At 42.5% G+C, this 15,983-nt stretch overlaps 1 protein-coding gene across 19 annotated transcripts in view; it reads right to left on the bottom strand.

The window, feature by feature from the left end:
• The window catches only part of afdna (afadin, adherens junction formation factor a), a 111,632-nt gene extending 97,961 nt beyond the window's left edge, over window positions 1-13,671 (bottom strand). For 14 of the 19 annotated variants that reach the window (XM_067571551.1, XM_067571559.1, XM_067571560.1 and 11 more), the window contains exon 1: window positions 13,370-13,670. In XM_067571551.1, coding sequence (XP_067427652.1) covers window positions 13,370-13,471 — 102 coding nt within the window. In that variant the 5' untranslated portion in view covers window positions 13,472-13,670. Of the gene's footprint in view, window positions 1-13,369 lie in introns of all 19 variants that reach the window. The other 5 variants (XM_067571562.1, XM_067571566.1, XM_067571568.1 and 2 more) reach the window with 2 other exon arrangements.
• Window positions 13,672-15,983: the final 2,312 nt, after the last annotated feature.

The raw sequence follows: 15,983 nt of genomic DNA, 5'->3' as shown, positions 1-15,983 counted from the left end.
ACATGTTTACAGTCTGGTAATTTCCTCTTTCATGACAACTGTACAGAGGGTGAATTTTTTTATAACTCACCTGTTTAAGTTTTATTAAGCCGTAAAGTTATGCATAATGAAGGACATGGCTGCTTTGAGTGACAGGTCCGCCAGCCGCTAGGTGGCTTGTTTCAGCCATTCGGCCCGCCTCTTTGCCCATTTTTGATTGGCTGGGAGTTAGGCAGCGTCACGCACTGCCAAGATGGCGACGGCCGGAGCGGCTCGCTTTGAGCTTCAAAACCGCTCTTCAGAAACCAACGAGTGACGTCACGGTAACTACGTCCATATTTATATACAGTCTATGGTCTCTACATGTCTGACACATATAGATCTCTGATATAGTCCAAACATCTCTCATCTGTCTCCATCTATCTTCTGACTTTTCCTGCTATTGTTCACAAACTGTAAGATTTCTGAGTTCTGAGGGCGGTTGGTTGATATTTCAGATTGCTGAAAAACGTCCATGAAACTATCGAGACCAAAAAAAACAGATCCAGAAACGCACAGTTACATGGATTTACTGCAGGGCTGCAACTAGTCATTATCTTCATTATTCAATGGTTTTCTTGATTAAATGATTTGTTGTTTGGTGTATAAGATGTCAGAAAAAATGGTTCAATACGTCGATCACGGTTTTCCTGAAGCCTCGTTCTGGGATATCAGATGTTTTGTTTTGTTTCGATCAGCAGTCAAACCAAAGATATTCAGTTTAAAATCTACCAAAACCAGAAAATATTCACATTCAAGAAGCTGGAAGCAGAGAATTTTGGCATTTATTCTTAAAAAATTGACTCAAAACAACTAATCAATAATCAAAATAGTTGGCGCTTAGTTTTCTGTCAGCTGACTAATTGATTAATTGACTAACAGTTGCAGCTCTGAACTACTGCCTCCCTCTGACCACAACTATGGTCTTTACTCCCCATTACTCCCAGTAACAACACAGACCATCCCCTTCCTTGCAGGCCACAGCTAAGACATTGATCTGGTGCAAAGCATCATGGGATGCCGGTAGCAAACGGGTGCTATAGACAAACAGTCATCGCCCCCCCTCTGATTTGCTGCCTGTGAGGAGGTCAAGGGGGGACGGGGGGGACGGGGGGGGTTACCTCCCTGTGTGATTGGCCCACAGGGGAGGCAAAGTGGGCTGTGACTGGCAGGTGGGAGAACATATCAGCTGGCGAAGAGGCAAAAAAAAAGGAGGCGAAGCAGGGAGGAGGAGGAGGAGGAGGAGGAGGAGGAGGTGAGCCGGGCCTCTGAGGGGATTAACACGGTCTGACAGGCTGGCCGGGACAAACACACACTCACATACAATCATACAAGCTTTGGAGGGCGGGCTGCTCTGCTGAACACACACAATACACTGCTTGTTTTAGAACAAGAGGAAAGAGAAAAGATAGATAAGAGAGAGAGAGAGAGAGAGAGACAGAGAGAGAGAGAGAGAGAGAGAGGGCAAATCACAGAGAAGGAATGTTTGACCGAGAGAGAGAGAGAGAGAGAGGGCGAGAGAGGGCGAGATTATGAACTACAGGTGCTTCCCAACTCATGTGCTCCCGCTGTGGCCCTAATGCAAATTCCAGGACTACTTCCATGACATTCCCAAATGTGCTTCTTGTCTAGTTTATTATAAGGGAGTGACCAGTAAATTCCACACACACACATATATACACAAGTTTTTGGCTTCTGCTAGATGTTTGAAACCAGCTTTAAAAAAACAACTTATTACACTCAAACACTTTCCAAATTTCCATGATATTCCCACCCAATTTCCACAGGAGGGGGAGGGGGAGGGGGGGGTGGAAATCTATCCGGTTACCTGACCTTTGTCGGGGAATTTACTGCTCAAAACTCATTTGCATTCCAGGAATTCCATGACCAGTAGGATCCCTGAAACGATGACATATTACCCTCTCAAACACCGGACTGCTTAGGGAGGCGTTTTGCATATATTGATCAGATATCAGAGACACATATAGGAAAATGAACTGCCTCCAAAGTGCAGCAAAGCTTCTGCAGGACAGACCAGGTTTAATTCAAGACTTAAAGAATTATCTGATAAATTTCACATCCTAAACAAATGCGTAAATAAAAACTGGAGTCCTGTTGTAACTTGGATGACTTCTCATTTTTAAGAGTTTTTCCAGGACTCTTATATCCGTATAAATCTGTGTTTGTGATGTAATTCAGTGGCTGTTTTGGATTAGCGTTAGTGCGTCTAAATCTTGTGTTGTTGTTTTCTCTCTCTCTCTCTTCTCTGTGTTTAAAACACAAAGTAAGCACAGTAGTCTAATGTCGGGCTTGACGCTACATGCAGAAAAATGAAAACCATCTGTAATTAGCTGTATTTTCTTGCTTCGTAACAGTCGGCTCTTAACTGCTACGGCTTCTCAACAGAAAACAAGCCTCCTTTAAGTTCACACCTGGATGCAAAAGACAAATTATTAAATGAAATCATAGGGAATTCCTCTGTTTTTAATCTACAGTAACACACTCGCCTCCTTCATATCAACACATCTCGATCAGGACGGTTTCACCCATGACCCACAAAACAGCCTCCATCACTCCTCTGGAGGCTGAAGTGGACTTCCTGGAAATAAACAGCGGTGATAAATATCCTGACTGTCCAGTGTGACCCCCCCCCCCTCCCCTCCCCTCCCCTCCATCATCCTTCTATTTAACAGGCAGCAGCCAATACGTCGAGGCCAGCTGCATCAATTACAGCGGATGCAGCCAACGATGCGGCCGGACAAAGATTAAAACACTTAGCTGGAAAAATATCATGTTGTTGATAAAAGGATTTCCGAGTGTCTTTTATATTGATTTTTTTTTATGTTACCATCAAAATCAAGCATTTTTTTAGTTTAGCAGTAAAAGCTCCGACATGCCAGGAAGGAATCCCAGAACATGAGTTCAGTTCAGATACTGTAAAAAAAAAAAAAAAAAAAGTGCAACTGATTGTCAGAATAAAGCAAATCAAAGAGTCCAGACTGAGTGAATATGACATTAGAGCTGCATTGATTGGTCCATCTGCACAAAATCATTATTCACTATTTTGAGAATCGTTTTTAGTCATTTTTTTAAGACAAAATGATCAAATTCTCTAATAAAATGTTCTCAAATGTGAGTATTTTCTGGTTTATTTAAGTCTTCTATGATAGTAAACTGTTTGGGCATTTTATAGATCAAAGAGCTAATAGATTAATCAAGACAATAACAGATAAATCAATAATGAAAACACAATCTACGTAATGCTACTTAACACCCGACCAGTGAGAAGAGAGGAGTGAATTTAATAGGAGTGAGCAGTGGTTGGCTGATGGAAACCAACTGGAAGGTTACTCATCAATCCAGTCCATCCATCTGTCTGTGTGTGTTTACTTGTTAATGTGTGTGTGTGTGTGTGTGTGTGTGTGTGTGTGTGTGTGTGTGTGTGTGTGTGTGTGTGTGTGTGTGTGTGTGAGATAAACATAACTCTGCTGGACAGGCTATAAGACATGTGGTCGTGATCTTTGCCCTGCTTCGTAATCAACTACTGTGGAGCGATTACTCTCACACACACACACACACTGTTTGGCCATGAAATGTGACATGCAACACATTTACAGCTCCTCCACCTATTTGGGGCTGATAGGTAGACGCTCGTGCAGATGTGGGACGACGCAGGTGGACACATTTATCTCAGACCTGCAGAGTGTTTGGAGGAGCAGGAGGAGGCCGGAGCTGCAGCCACGATACTGTAAAAAAAACCACCATCATGGCATCGATGATGCAAAGTTCAATTAACACTCAAGACAGCACAAGCCAAAACAAAGCAGGACTAAAAACAATTAGGCAGTTATAGCTTCAACCTGCGATTACTAATTTTTGGCCACTTGGGGAACGATGGAGCTGTGAACTAGGGATGCACGATATTATCGGTACGGCATCGGTATCGGCCAATAAAAGCTCTAAAATGAAATATCGGCATCACCGAATTCTGGCGAATTCTGCCGATTACGAGAGGCCGATATGTCACCATCTCCTCCGCCGTCTGTGCTTCCCTCGATGGACTGTTTCACCCCGACAGACCCGCTGCTTCTTCCCACTTTAACCTGAATAACAAACCGGGGCTCAGTGCTCCACATAGAGAGCCAGGGCTAACGTTAGCTGGGAGGCTAGCAGAGGCTAGCTGGCTGTGCTTCCCTCCGGTCATGCTGCGGCTAACGCTCTGCTAGCGTCCCAGTTAACGTTAGCCTCGGCTCTCCATGTGGATCCAACTGCAGCACCGAGCCCCGGTTTGTTATTCAGGTTAAAGTGGGAAGAAGCAGCGGGTCTGACGGGCAGCTGAGTGAAGTGGAGTCTGCGGAGGAAACACCGGGACCGTCAGGGTGAAATAGTCCATCGAGGTGCTGCAGTGTTCGGCTGCACAGATAGGAAACACTTTGACTGACAGGATGTACCACTCTGATGGGGGGGAAAAATCTTCTTCTTTTTGGTTTATAATGGTGGTTGGCAACCAGCGTATTGGGTGCATTAGCGCCACCTTCTGCTCCGGAGTGTGGACTAGAGATTAAATCCTACACATTAATCCTGTCTTTCTAATAAACTCAATGAAAACTCTACTGCTGCACCCACTTGGCAGGTTCATTAAAGTTTTAATGCTGAGCTCCTGAACTCCAGTCTTCCTAAAATCTTCCTTCATATATTGTCTTTCTTGATCATACTTATATGCATATATCAGCAATCAGCCACAGTGAGTTGGAAATATCGGCATATCGGATATCAGCAAAAAATCAAATATCATGCATCCCTAGTTGACATGTTGAACTTGTTAGCAAACAGTTGCTTATTTCCACATCCAGCAGACACATGCAGCAACATTCGCTGGCCACTTGGAGAATATAAATCCAGTATTCACTCTCCTTTTAGCTCTGGTTTGGTCTCCACCAGTTCCTGAAGGAAATATGTGACTCTTTAGCTGCTCCAGTATGTTCACCAGCTGGTCACTAACAGTCTGACTGGTGTTTGGGGCTGAACAGGTCGGGTGTACGGTGGGTTTTTTTAGAGCTTTGTCACTCATAAGAACATGAAAACAACAGTGACAGGGAGTGAACCAAAACAGTAAAGTTGCCGGAAAAACAAAACAATGAGCTGCAAGAAGCTAAAAGCCTTTGAAGAGCTGAGAGAAACTGCAGAGTCGGGTGATTGTTCACTGTGAGTTTGTCACTAAAAACTACACCTTTCATATGTCAGTAGTAATGTTGTTCATTTAAAAAAAAAAAATATAAAGAAAACAGGCGTTAACAATAGTGAAAAAAGTCACATTACTGCTTATGAGGTGAAACTTACACCTGCCGCTGTGTTTATCCAGGAAGTAGATAAGACTTCATACGCTTTTCCATTAACATCCTACTACGCCTTCATCCACTTCCTCACACTCATTTACTCATGTTCCCTTTAGAAAAGCGTTTAAGGGGCCGAGCTCGAGTGCTTTTCACCGATAAAACATATTTTTTTCCTGTAGCAGCGTGTTCTGATCTGCAGTCCGCACACAGCTGGATTCCTCCGACACTTATTAATACACACGATTAACGACGTCGCTTTGAACTGCAGGTGGACGACCTGTATGAAGGATATATCACCTGACTGTCCACAAACTAGAGCTGCAATGATTAGTCCATTAATCAATTAGTTGATTGACAGAAACTTAATCAGCAACTATTTTGATAATTGACTGATCTTTTAAGTCATTTTTAAGTAATAAATCGGTTGTTTAAGGTTCTCAAATGTGAAAATGTGCTGCTTTTCCTTGTTGTATTTGTAGTAAACTGAATATTTTGGGTTTAAATTGCTGATTGGATAAAACGAGACATTTGATGACATCACTCTGGGCTCCAGGAAATTCCAACTGGCATCTTTTATTGTTTTATGATGTTATATAGGCTGAACAATTAATCGATTAATCAAGGAAATAATGATTAGTTGCAGCCTGACAACAAACCATAAAACATGTAGAAGAGAAACAAAGCAGCACAAACGGACCGAACTTTGTTTTTAGTCTCAACAAAACCACATTTTTGTGGACGTTGACGTTAGCGACAGTTCGCCGTTAAACTACCACGACCAGGATACACAAACTCCTCATGCAGGCTTGTTATTTAGCCTTCAGCTGAAACATTTAACCCACCTGCTTCTCCAAGAACAAAACACTTCTGCATCATAATAAATATCCAATGTCAAACTGACTTTGACCTGTTTTAAGAATATCTTCAATCATCATCTCTGCAAATACACACACACACACACACACACACACACACACACACACACACACACACACACACACACACTCGCCTGTCAACTACCGGCTACGTGTGTGTGTGAGAGGCCTTTTTTTTTTTTTGCTGAGCTCCTGTAGTCTGTGCTCATCACAGCGACAGCGTTACCATGGTGACACAGCCAGCGGCCACATGACATGATGAGAGAGAGACAGATAGAGAGAGAGAGAGAGAGAGAGAGAGGAGGGAGGGCATGGCCGATGAGCGACCAGAGGGACAATGCAAACAGAGATAAATGCACACGGCGGTCAGCTAGTGTGTGTGTGTGTGTGTGTGTGTGTGTGTGTGTGTGTGTGTTATTGTAGCTGCGGCTGAGGCCAGCAGATCTGTAAACCAGGCCTCCTCCTCCTCCTCCTCCTCCTCCTCCTCCTCCTCCTCCTCCTCCTCCTCCGTCGTGCTGCTGCTGCCAAACATGCTTCTACTATCACCAGCTACTCTTGAAAACAGGTACACATCAGGCAGACGCTGACCTTCCAGTCAAAGTCAAAAAACCAGCCGGACGACAATCTTTTTTCCCTCCTCAGTTGTGTTGTTTCTTAGCTGCACACGATTTCTTCTCATAGAGCGTATCGATCTCATATAAAAGGCCTTTTTCATATCAGAAATGTTGATGTGTCACAGTCACACTTTCATGGCTTCCTTATATTATATCTCTTAGCGTAGGATGAGGTATATATATCTGACAACATACAGCATGTCACAAAATAAATGGGTTGATTTTGCCGTTTATACAGAGAAGGTCTGCTGTGTATCAATATTGGATTTTCTGGAGTATTTCTGGACCAGTGCGATTTGTCAGCTGTTTGATTTTTACTGGATTACTTCTTCTTCTTCTTCTGCAGAGATTCAGACGGTTTCTAAATAGATTATTCTTAAATGTTGAAATCGAAGAATCCTGCACACTGTCCATCACTTGATGTTTCAGTTCTCAGACCTTCATCCATCAGCCAAACTCTGTACAAACAGTGTATGAATAGTAGGGATGTGCAGAGAGCTCAGTATTTGTATTTGTATTTGTATTTGTTGAGGCAGTATTTGTATTCGAATAAAAGTGGAAAGAGGCTTATGACGACCTTATGAAGGAGGTCCCCACACCGGGTCTCCAACTGGAGTCTCCCAGATCAAAGATGACTGCGCTGATCACTGAGCTAAAACTTTACTAAGACAGACCTCTAACTAACATATATTTTTTAAAATATTTGTATGAAACAAATATTCGTATAAAACCCATTATTTGTGCTTTGCCGAATAATGTATTTGTATTCGGGCACACTCCTGCTGAATAATCGATAGTTAGCTGCAGCTCTAAAATAAACTCGTCTACTGTGACAGATTTTGACATTTGTTTATACCGAAGTATTTCCCCTCTTGCCCTTTGTCTTGTATTTAATTTGCATTTCTTTCTGGTTATTTTATCCATGAGGAGTTTCTCAACAGATGTTCCTGAAACTGTATACCACAACATAAAGAGAGAGACAGTCCAAAATAAAAATATCAAAAACCATCTCATGCATGCTGTTAACACTAAAAGCACATATACTGTATATATATATATATATATATATATATATATATTCATATAAAGATGGACTGTAGGAAACAAGACACCTGGGACGGGGTAAAGAGAATGATTTTTTCAAGTGAAGCCCCCATTAACAGAACTAATACTGGTTTAAAGATGGTAGTATACAAGCAATAAACCAAATATGATCCATAAATACACACACAAACAGTACATGAACAATAGTACTGGTGCCACTGGTGAAAAGAGTCGTTCTGGAGTCCTGAGATCTGGAAATAGGAGGTGAAATAAAAGAAAATCTGAACACACACATATTTCTGAAACAACACAGTCATTCCACCGAGACCACAGGAAACCCACTATCTCCACCAACACACACTTCCTGCCAACTTCCTGCTTCCTGTGCAGGAGGGGAGGGAAAAAAAGGAGGGAGTTGACCACTGAGCATGTTAGCAAGTCTGCTAACATGCTTGCATTCACATGCCATGGGAAAGAAGGTAGCTACGAGGCTTCCTGCTAGTAAAATACCTTTCACCTCACATTCAGGTTGGTTTACGGTTCAGTATATCACGACTGGAGTGAAAACAAATCAACCCGAGTGCACAGGAAACATGTAGCATTGTTGTATGAAGACTTCTATCATCCTACTGTTGCTTTCTCCATATGGAGCGAAGGCAGATATAGGAAACTGCAGCGCTGCTGAGCAGTGTTTTTTTAATTAAGCAGCAGGGAAACAGTTGACCAGATGCGTGGCCACTCTCGCCATAATCCTGCATGTTACCCTTTAACCTCCCTGTGAGTGTTACACTCCTGTTTCTCTGTATTCCCACTTCCACCCACCGCAGTAAGGACATCGACACACCGTCGTCCTTTATAGCAACGCAACCACAATCTGCAGGTATTGTCCATTAAACTGAGGGCAAAGGTGAACGCACCCGTTCATGCTGGTTATACAAGCTTTCACACTACACCCTCACATGTGACTCATATCACACCATCATGCAGTTACGAGCGTGTGTGGCTTTCACTGTTATTGCTACATCATCTGCACATTTCACAGAGTCATATTAAAAAAAGGTATTTAAGACCAGGTTAAAGCTAGATAAACATTTACGATGGACAGAAAAATCAGACCAATGTAGCAAAAAAAAAGACAAAACCAGTTAAAACCAGTCTGTGTCTGACCAATCGTCTGCCGTGTGGGTGTTGATTGACAGCTGTGATTGACAGTTGGCTCATCTGCTGCTCTCCTCGGCTCCGGGGCTCACGCTGAGTCGGACTGTCGTCGCGATATATCACACAAGTTTAATGTGACCTGATTACCATACCTGTCCTGTTAGCACAGTTTAGCTAAAGTCAACCATTAGATGAGACTCTTAAGACACCTCGTTACCTCCATCTTTATATACAAATGACTAAAGTTGTGAGTCTAAATGAGCAACACAAGGAAGCTCAGTTTATCTCAGCAGATTTGATAAAGAGAACATATCTGTCATCCTGTACTAACCCTGTTCTGTTCTCAAAGAGGCGACTAGATGCACGTGAGTCACACTGACTGTTGTCAACTACAAGTGAAAGTATGTAACATGATATTATATATGTTTTAAATCAGCTCTGAACTAAAGAACTAGGAATAAAAAGTCTATTTAAGGCATTAAAAGTCTTTTTAATGCTCCTGCAGACACATTATAGGATCCTCAACATCAGTAACCTACAGGCTGACATGTAATGAAGCCACAGTGTGAATGTTAGCAAAGTATAAAAGCATTACCTTCTCAGGCTATTTATCATCAAGTTTAAACAAATAAACTGCAGCTGATAACATTCAGCGGCCAGTATGGAGCAGAGTTGATCTACTGGTGCAGGAGGTTTCGTTCTGACGGAGCCTTTCTTTAGGTTGTCAGAAAGCTTTAAAACTATCTTAACTACACAAGAAAAGGAAAAGTCCAACAGATTTACATGATTCAGCTTCACTCACACTTATATTCAAGATGTCACCTCGTCATCTAACTAAAAACGTCAAACTGCCCCTGCCAAGGAAAATGTCAACATTATAAATAGCTCAGTCTGATTCACTACAATGTTACTCATGTAATTGACAGCTTTAATGGTCCTACGTGCTAATTACAAGGCTTTCACAGTCACTTCCTTAACGTCTAATCGTGTTTGCTGGATACAAACCGCCTGAGTGCACGACGACTGAACACTGAAAGTACATCTGTAAGGTGATATACTGTCTATCATTTATCTCACACTGTATGCAAGGTCTGCTCGTCCTGTACAATGTGTGTCAGTATGTACTCAGTGTCCAGAATTCACTTTTTGACTCTCCTACCAAGGGTAGATTAAAAAAAATCCACAGAATACCTGAATAATAAATCACCTTTTTGTGTTACATGTGCTGAATCCTTGTAAATGTTGCAGCTAGCAGCAGACCGGCTGCAAGTGACGGTTTAGAGCTGCGATGGCGCTCATACAGTTTCACCACAGAGTTAAGATGTATCTAACAACATGTAAAGCATGTCTATACTGTATACAGACAACATGAGCAATTTCCTCTTGAGCCATCATGCCAGATATTTTATTACATGACTGTTTCGGTGCGGCGGATAACTCAACAAACAGTAAATCTGCCTGCATTTGGAGCTCGGCGGGTGTTAATTTCAGCCCCTGTGTGTACCGTTAATGTTTTAAATATGTGCTTTAAACATGTTGCATTGGTTTGTTTAGCCTCACACTGCTGGTGTACCAGAGTTTAGAACTCACATGTTGGGATTTGGTATCAAAAACCAGTTTGTAAATTCTTTGAAAAGACTTGCTTCTCCGTTCTGTGCATCTGTTCCTGAAACTTCACTTTGGATATAAGCTGTTCTTCTGTCTACATCATCTTGACAGCAGCTTTTCCCCCTTATGCGCAGCTTTCCGAGCAACTGCTGGATATCAGTTGTCACTGTATACTGGTCTCATCTGGAGGAATGAATGAACCCTGAGGCTGAACGCACAAGTGTTAAAAACACTGAAGGCAACTAGGACGATCCATCGCCAGTCTCTGTGACCCACATACACGGAAACCCCGGCATTATTACACGTTACTGAACCTCTGTCTGATAGTCTTTCCAATAATAATTATTAAAATGTTCAGCTATAATTGGACAGTGTGAACCAAGACGAGTTCAATACAAAAATGAATGCAAAGTAAACTTTCCCACGTTATTTCTATCCAAATAAAACAAGCTCTGGGTGCGATTGCGTCTGAATTCCAGTGCATCTATTGTGCTGCACCTTTCAAGCTCAAGTGTTTGTTGAATTTTGCAAAAAAAAAAACGGGGCCCCACATCTCTGCCCACTGTGACACAAGTACCTGTTAATGTCGTAACGAGCCCCCCCCCCAACCGTAAGTCCTGCGGCAGGAACTTCTTCGGTTTGGGGTTGCAAGATTAAAAAGTTTGAGAACCTTTGCTCCAGACTAATCAGCCATCCACGGCTAATCTAATCACACGAATGATCTCACCATTCTCAGCGGTGGTTTGGTCTTGAAAATTCAGAAACCAAACATTTCCATCGATCAGATCTGCTGCTTTTTGTGCCAAATCATTTAAAAACAAACAAAAATCATACTGTAAAGTTTAATTTCAAACGCTAGAATATTTATTTCATGCAAGGCTCCTCTCAGGAGCAGTCTAGACAATGTGAAGGGCACTTGTGCAGCAGCTCGGGGGGCTCCTACCAGCTGACATATGGGGAGGGTGCGGCGTGGCAGCAAGGAAGGAAGGCCACGCATCTGCTTACATTTAATCACGCTCTGGACGAAGGTCTGAGCAGTCTTCAGCGACTACGTCGAAGCCGTACACTCCTTGTCCGGTGAGAGAATTACAGCCTACAGAACTTATGGAATGGGTTAATCATTCCTCACAGAATGGAGAGGGTGTGTGTGTGTGTGTGTGTGTGTGTGTGTGTGTGTGCAGTACACAACAGTGGCCAACAACGGCTGGCCAGCTTCAATCCTGGTAAATTAATCGGCTCAAGGAGGAGAAGAGGGAACCCTGTGGCCCCCCTACAACCTTATCCGAGGAGAGGTGGGGGGGGAGCGGGGGTGGGCTGCCCGCCTAAACACACCGCAGCTGACACAATCACACTCATAGCTATAAATCAAAACTACTTAACCGTGAGATGCGCAGCTAAGGAGTTAAGGTTTGATGGATATTGACTTAACTTGTTAGGGAGTCTAGAAACATCACTGAGCTCTGGCTGTTCTCTAGTTTCTTATCCTGTTAGTAAACAACCACAACCTAAAGTCCAGACGGGGGCGATTTAATTACAGCACTGCTGCTCAATATGTTCTAAGGTCAAATTATTGCTGGTCAAACAAGCAAGCCAGTCAGTGTAAGGACAATGCAGGACGGTCAGACATGGTCAGTGCTGTGTGTATATATTGCATTGACAGGAGATATAAATGTGTATATATTGTGTGTTATGGCCTGTAGAGTCCAGCAGCATCCGTGACTCTACCTGTTATAAGCATTTACACTCAGCTAGTTGCTAATACTTTAAGCTTTTGTCTATTTGCCCTGCGTATCAAACAACCTCGCCGTGATACTGGGTTTGTCAGCCATTGCAGGCGCTGCTGCAAGCTCCACACGACCAACACACACACACACACACACACACACACACACACATACACACACATACACAAACACACACACCGGCATAGCTGGAGATATTACACACTATTTCTCATTTAAATAGCATATCGTAATCATATATACGGCTACGCCAGTTTGTCTGTTTCTTCTATTTAACACAATGGCAGGTTTGCTCTACAGGTAATGTGGTCGCTAACTAGCTAGCCAGACCCGATCCGTGCCGTTCCGTGCTGTACTGGGAAGAGACAACAACACGCCAAACCCCATTCAAAATACTGGCCGTTCAGTGACGCGCTGCTTATCGCATATATACAGATTTCCGAGGTTATACACGAAGATGTTTCATGAAATCACAGCTATTTATATCTAACTCGGCGTATTTATTATTCGCACAGCAACAACTGCTTTAATAAATTGCCAACTTTGAGAAATATTCATCTCATTCCCAGATACACAGTTGTGGGCGGTAGCTAGCAGCTAGCTACGTTGATGGAAATGTGTCTAAAAAGAAGAGATTTTTACTCAAACGCGGTGCTGATCTGTGGAAAAATAATTAATTTGACCGGTTACTCGCCATGAAAGCCCGAAATTTACTATAATATTAAAGGCCTCCTGTGGTATAATGTGTGTATATTACGACATAGTAAATAGCCATTTTTTTCAACGGGGTTTGGCATTCATTATCTCCAGGCACGTACGGGGGACTTTTACCACCGAGTAAACCGACTAAACCACGCTGCCCGCAGCAGCACTGCTCGGCTCTCAGCGTTTTCAAGCCGAGTGTCAGCCAGCGGGAGCCCGCAGAGGGCCTGCGGGTCCGCGGCCTCTCCTGCCACTCCGGGCCGGTCGCCTACCTCTGTGGGCCGGCTGATTTCGAACAGGTCGAGCCGGTTGGCGTTCCAGTGGTTGATGATGTCGGCCAGTTTCCTCCTCTCCTCCTCCCTGCTCCCCGACATGGTGGACAGTGTCTCTGGCCCTCTGCGTCCGGCGGTTACTGTTGAATAAAACTTCCCGGTAACGTTAGTCCACAGCAAGGAGAAACCCCGGGGTTCAGGTCTGCCGTTATTATCACCGGTACTTTGTGTGTGTCTGTCTCTCTCTCTCTCTCTGCTCACCGACCGACCTGCTGTCTGATCTGTTTCTGACTCGCGTGCCCGCCCGGTGCGCCGTGCCTCTGCGCGCTCCCGATGCATGACCAGTGCACGTGCACCACCGTTAACCGTTTCAGGTCCAATAAACCTGATTAATGACGCTGCTTTACTGGATGTAATCAATTACAATCAGTTAAAATAAGTACCTAAAGATCCCCTCCAGACATGTTGTATGATGTATATAAAATACTCTACTTTTAATAATGATTTGTGTCAAATTTGTTTTTTCCATAGTATAGTTAAAATCCTTAAAATTACCTCTTCTCCTTCCAGAATCTATAAATATGCTTGTATGTTTCATTTCAGAAGTTTCCCTGTTGGACACAAGATGTCTCCTATTTCACTGTAAAGTTCATTCTCAGTGTTTGTTCACTGGAGGCTTCAAGTTTCCGCACATCACACTCGTGTAAGTTCAATATTGGACCAGGACTGGCTTCCAAACTATTTGTGATGTCACAAATCCTGCTCTTAGACCGACCCCTTAAACTCAGATGTTCAATGAGCTCAGAGAAACTTTCCTCCGTCAGCAGATGAAAGTGAAAACGAGAAGAAAAGAAGAAAAACATTTAATCCTCCTCCGGTCAAAAATATGTTTTTCTCAAACTTTCTCTGTGGGCTTACGAGCATAATTTGTGACATCAAATAGTTTGGAAGGCAATCGTGGTCGTGTGTAGTAATAAAACAAATCAATAAATACTGTACAGCCTTAAATATTTAAACACTCTTGATGCTACTTAACTTATCCATGAGCAGACAGGACAGAATGACTTGGGGATGACACCGCATGAATAAACTGCATATTTACAGTATGCAGCTTATACAAGTGTGCAAACACTGAACATGGACATCTGGTGTCCAGCAGTTAAACTTTGCATATTCATAGAATCTGTCATTTTCAATGAGGGAGAAGGAGTAGATGTAATTTTAAGGATTTTAACAAGATAATTTAACATTTTTTGTCAAAGTAGAGTAGTTTATATAGATCTTAAACCATGTCTGGAGGGGATCTTTGAGGATTTAAGACAAAAGTGTGTGTGATGTGATGCCGTCTTTGGGCTTCTTCAGGATTCAACATATAAGGTTTTTAGAACTTTATGTACAACATGCATAGATATTTATTTATCCCTGAGAGAGTTGCAATCTGTTAATTTCTCAAACAGTGGGAGTTTCTGTTGTCATATTGTCTCCTGATTCAGTCTTAGCCAGCAGGTGTTGAATGCCACACAGCACTGCCAAGTCCAACACACACACACACACACACACACACACACACACACACACACACACACACACACATACTTCACTGTATTTCACACAGTGTAGTGGCCGTTGACAGAGGTATCCTGACTGGTTTATGAACTCAGAAACACTGACATCATCTCCTACTCCAGCACGGCAGGATCATTTGTGTTTTTATACGTTATCATTGATTCCCATCTCACCGCCTCCTCTCGCTGTGTTTCCCTCTCTTACACTGAAAAACCAACATCTTAACAAGTCCTTTAGATGATCACTGAGTCCTCAAATCTTCTTTTGACTGTTAGACTTTTTGTTTATCTGTTCTCATCATAAATCGCTGTTCAAGACATGTACGTACGAGCAGGATGTGGTGACATCACGTCCACGTGGACACCTGAAGCCGTCAGTGCACATACATATTTGTATTTTCATAGATTCAGGATTTTTCGTTGAGGGAGGAGAAGGAGGAGATGTGATATCAAGATTTTTTTAACTTGGAAATTAACTTTTTTTTCACATCAGACACAATTTATTATTCAAAGACGAGTATTTTCCCGCGTTTGAGCACGTCTGGAGGTACAGTATGTCTCATTATAGGGTATGATTAACATGTTCAGGTTCTTCTAATCCAAAGAAACTTAACTAAATTTGTTTTGAATCATTAGAGTGCAGCTTTTTATGACACGTATGCTTAATTTGAGTTTGTGTTGAGTTCATGACACACATTTAAGGAATATTTGTACTAAAAACATGTGGAAGAGGCTGAATTTTTCTCTTTTTTAATAAAGCTGACCTTTTAAGACTTACATGAGTACAAACGCATGTACTCACATCCTATATATAAACAGGATTGATGATCTATTGTCAGAAGTTCTGCTTAACTAATTACGTAATAATCAGCAAAGGCTTTTCCTTTATGTGTGTGTGTGTGTGTGTGTGTGTGTGTGTGTGTGTGTGTGTAGGGGGATTATATGTGGTGCAGAGTGCTTCATCTATGTAAACACAATCTCTTTATTAACACACAAACGTCGGTGACTCTGAAAAAGGTCACCAAATATCAGGCAGATACATCTGAAAT

Source organism: Thunnus thynnus, chromosome 18 (assembly GCF_963924715.1).
Source record: "Thunnus thynnus chromosome 18, fThuThy2.1, whole genome shotgun sequence".
Taxonomy (NCBI): domain Eukaryota; kingdom Metazoa; phylum Chordata; class Actinopteri; order Scombriformes; family Scombridae; genus Thunnus; species Thunnus thynnus.
The sequence above is the reverse complement of the archived record's forward strand: the minus strand, read 5'-3'. Positions and strand labels throughout refer to the sequence as shown.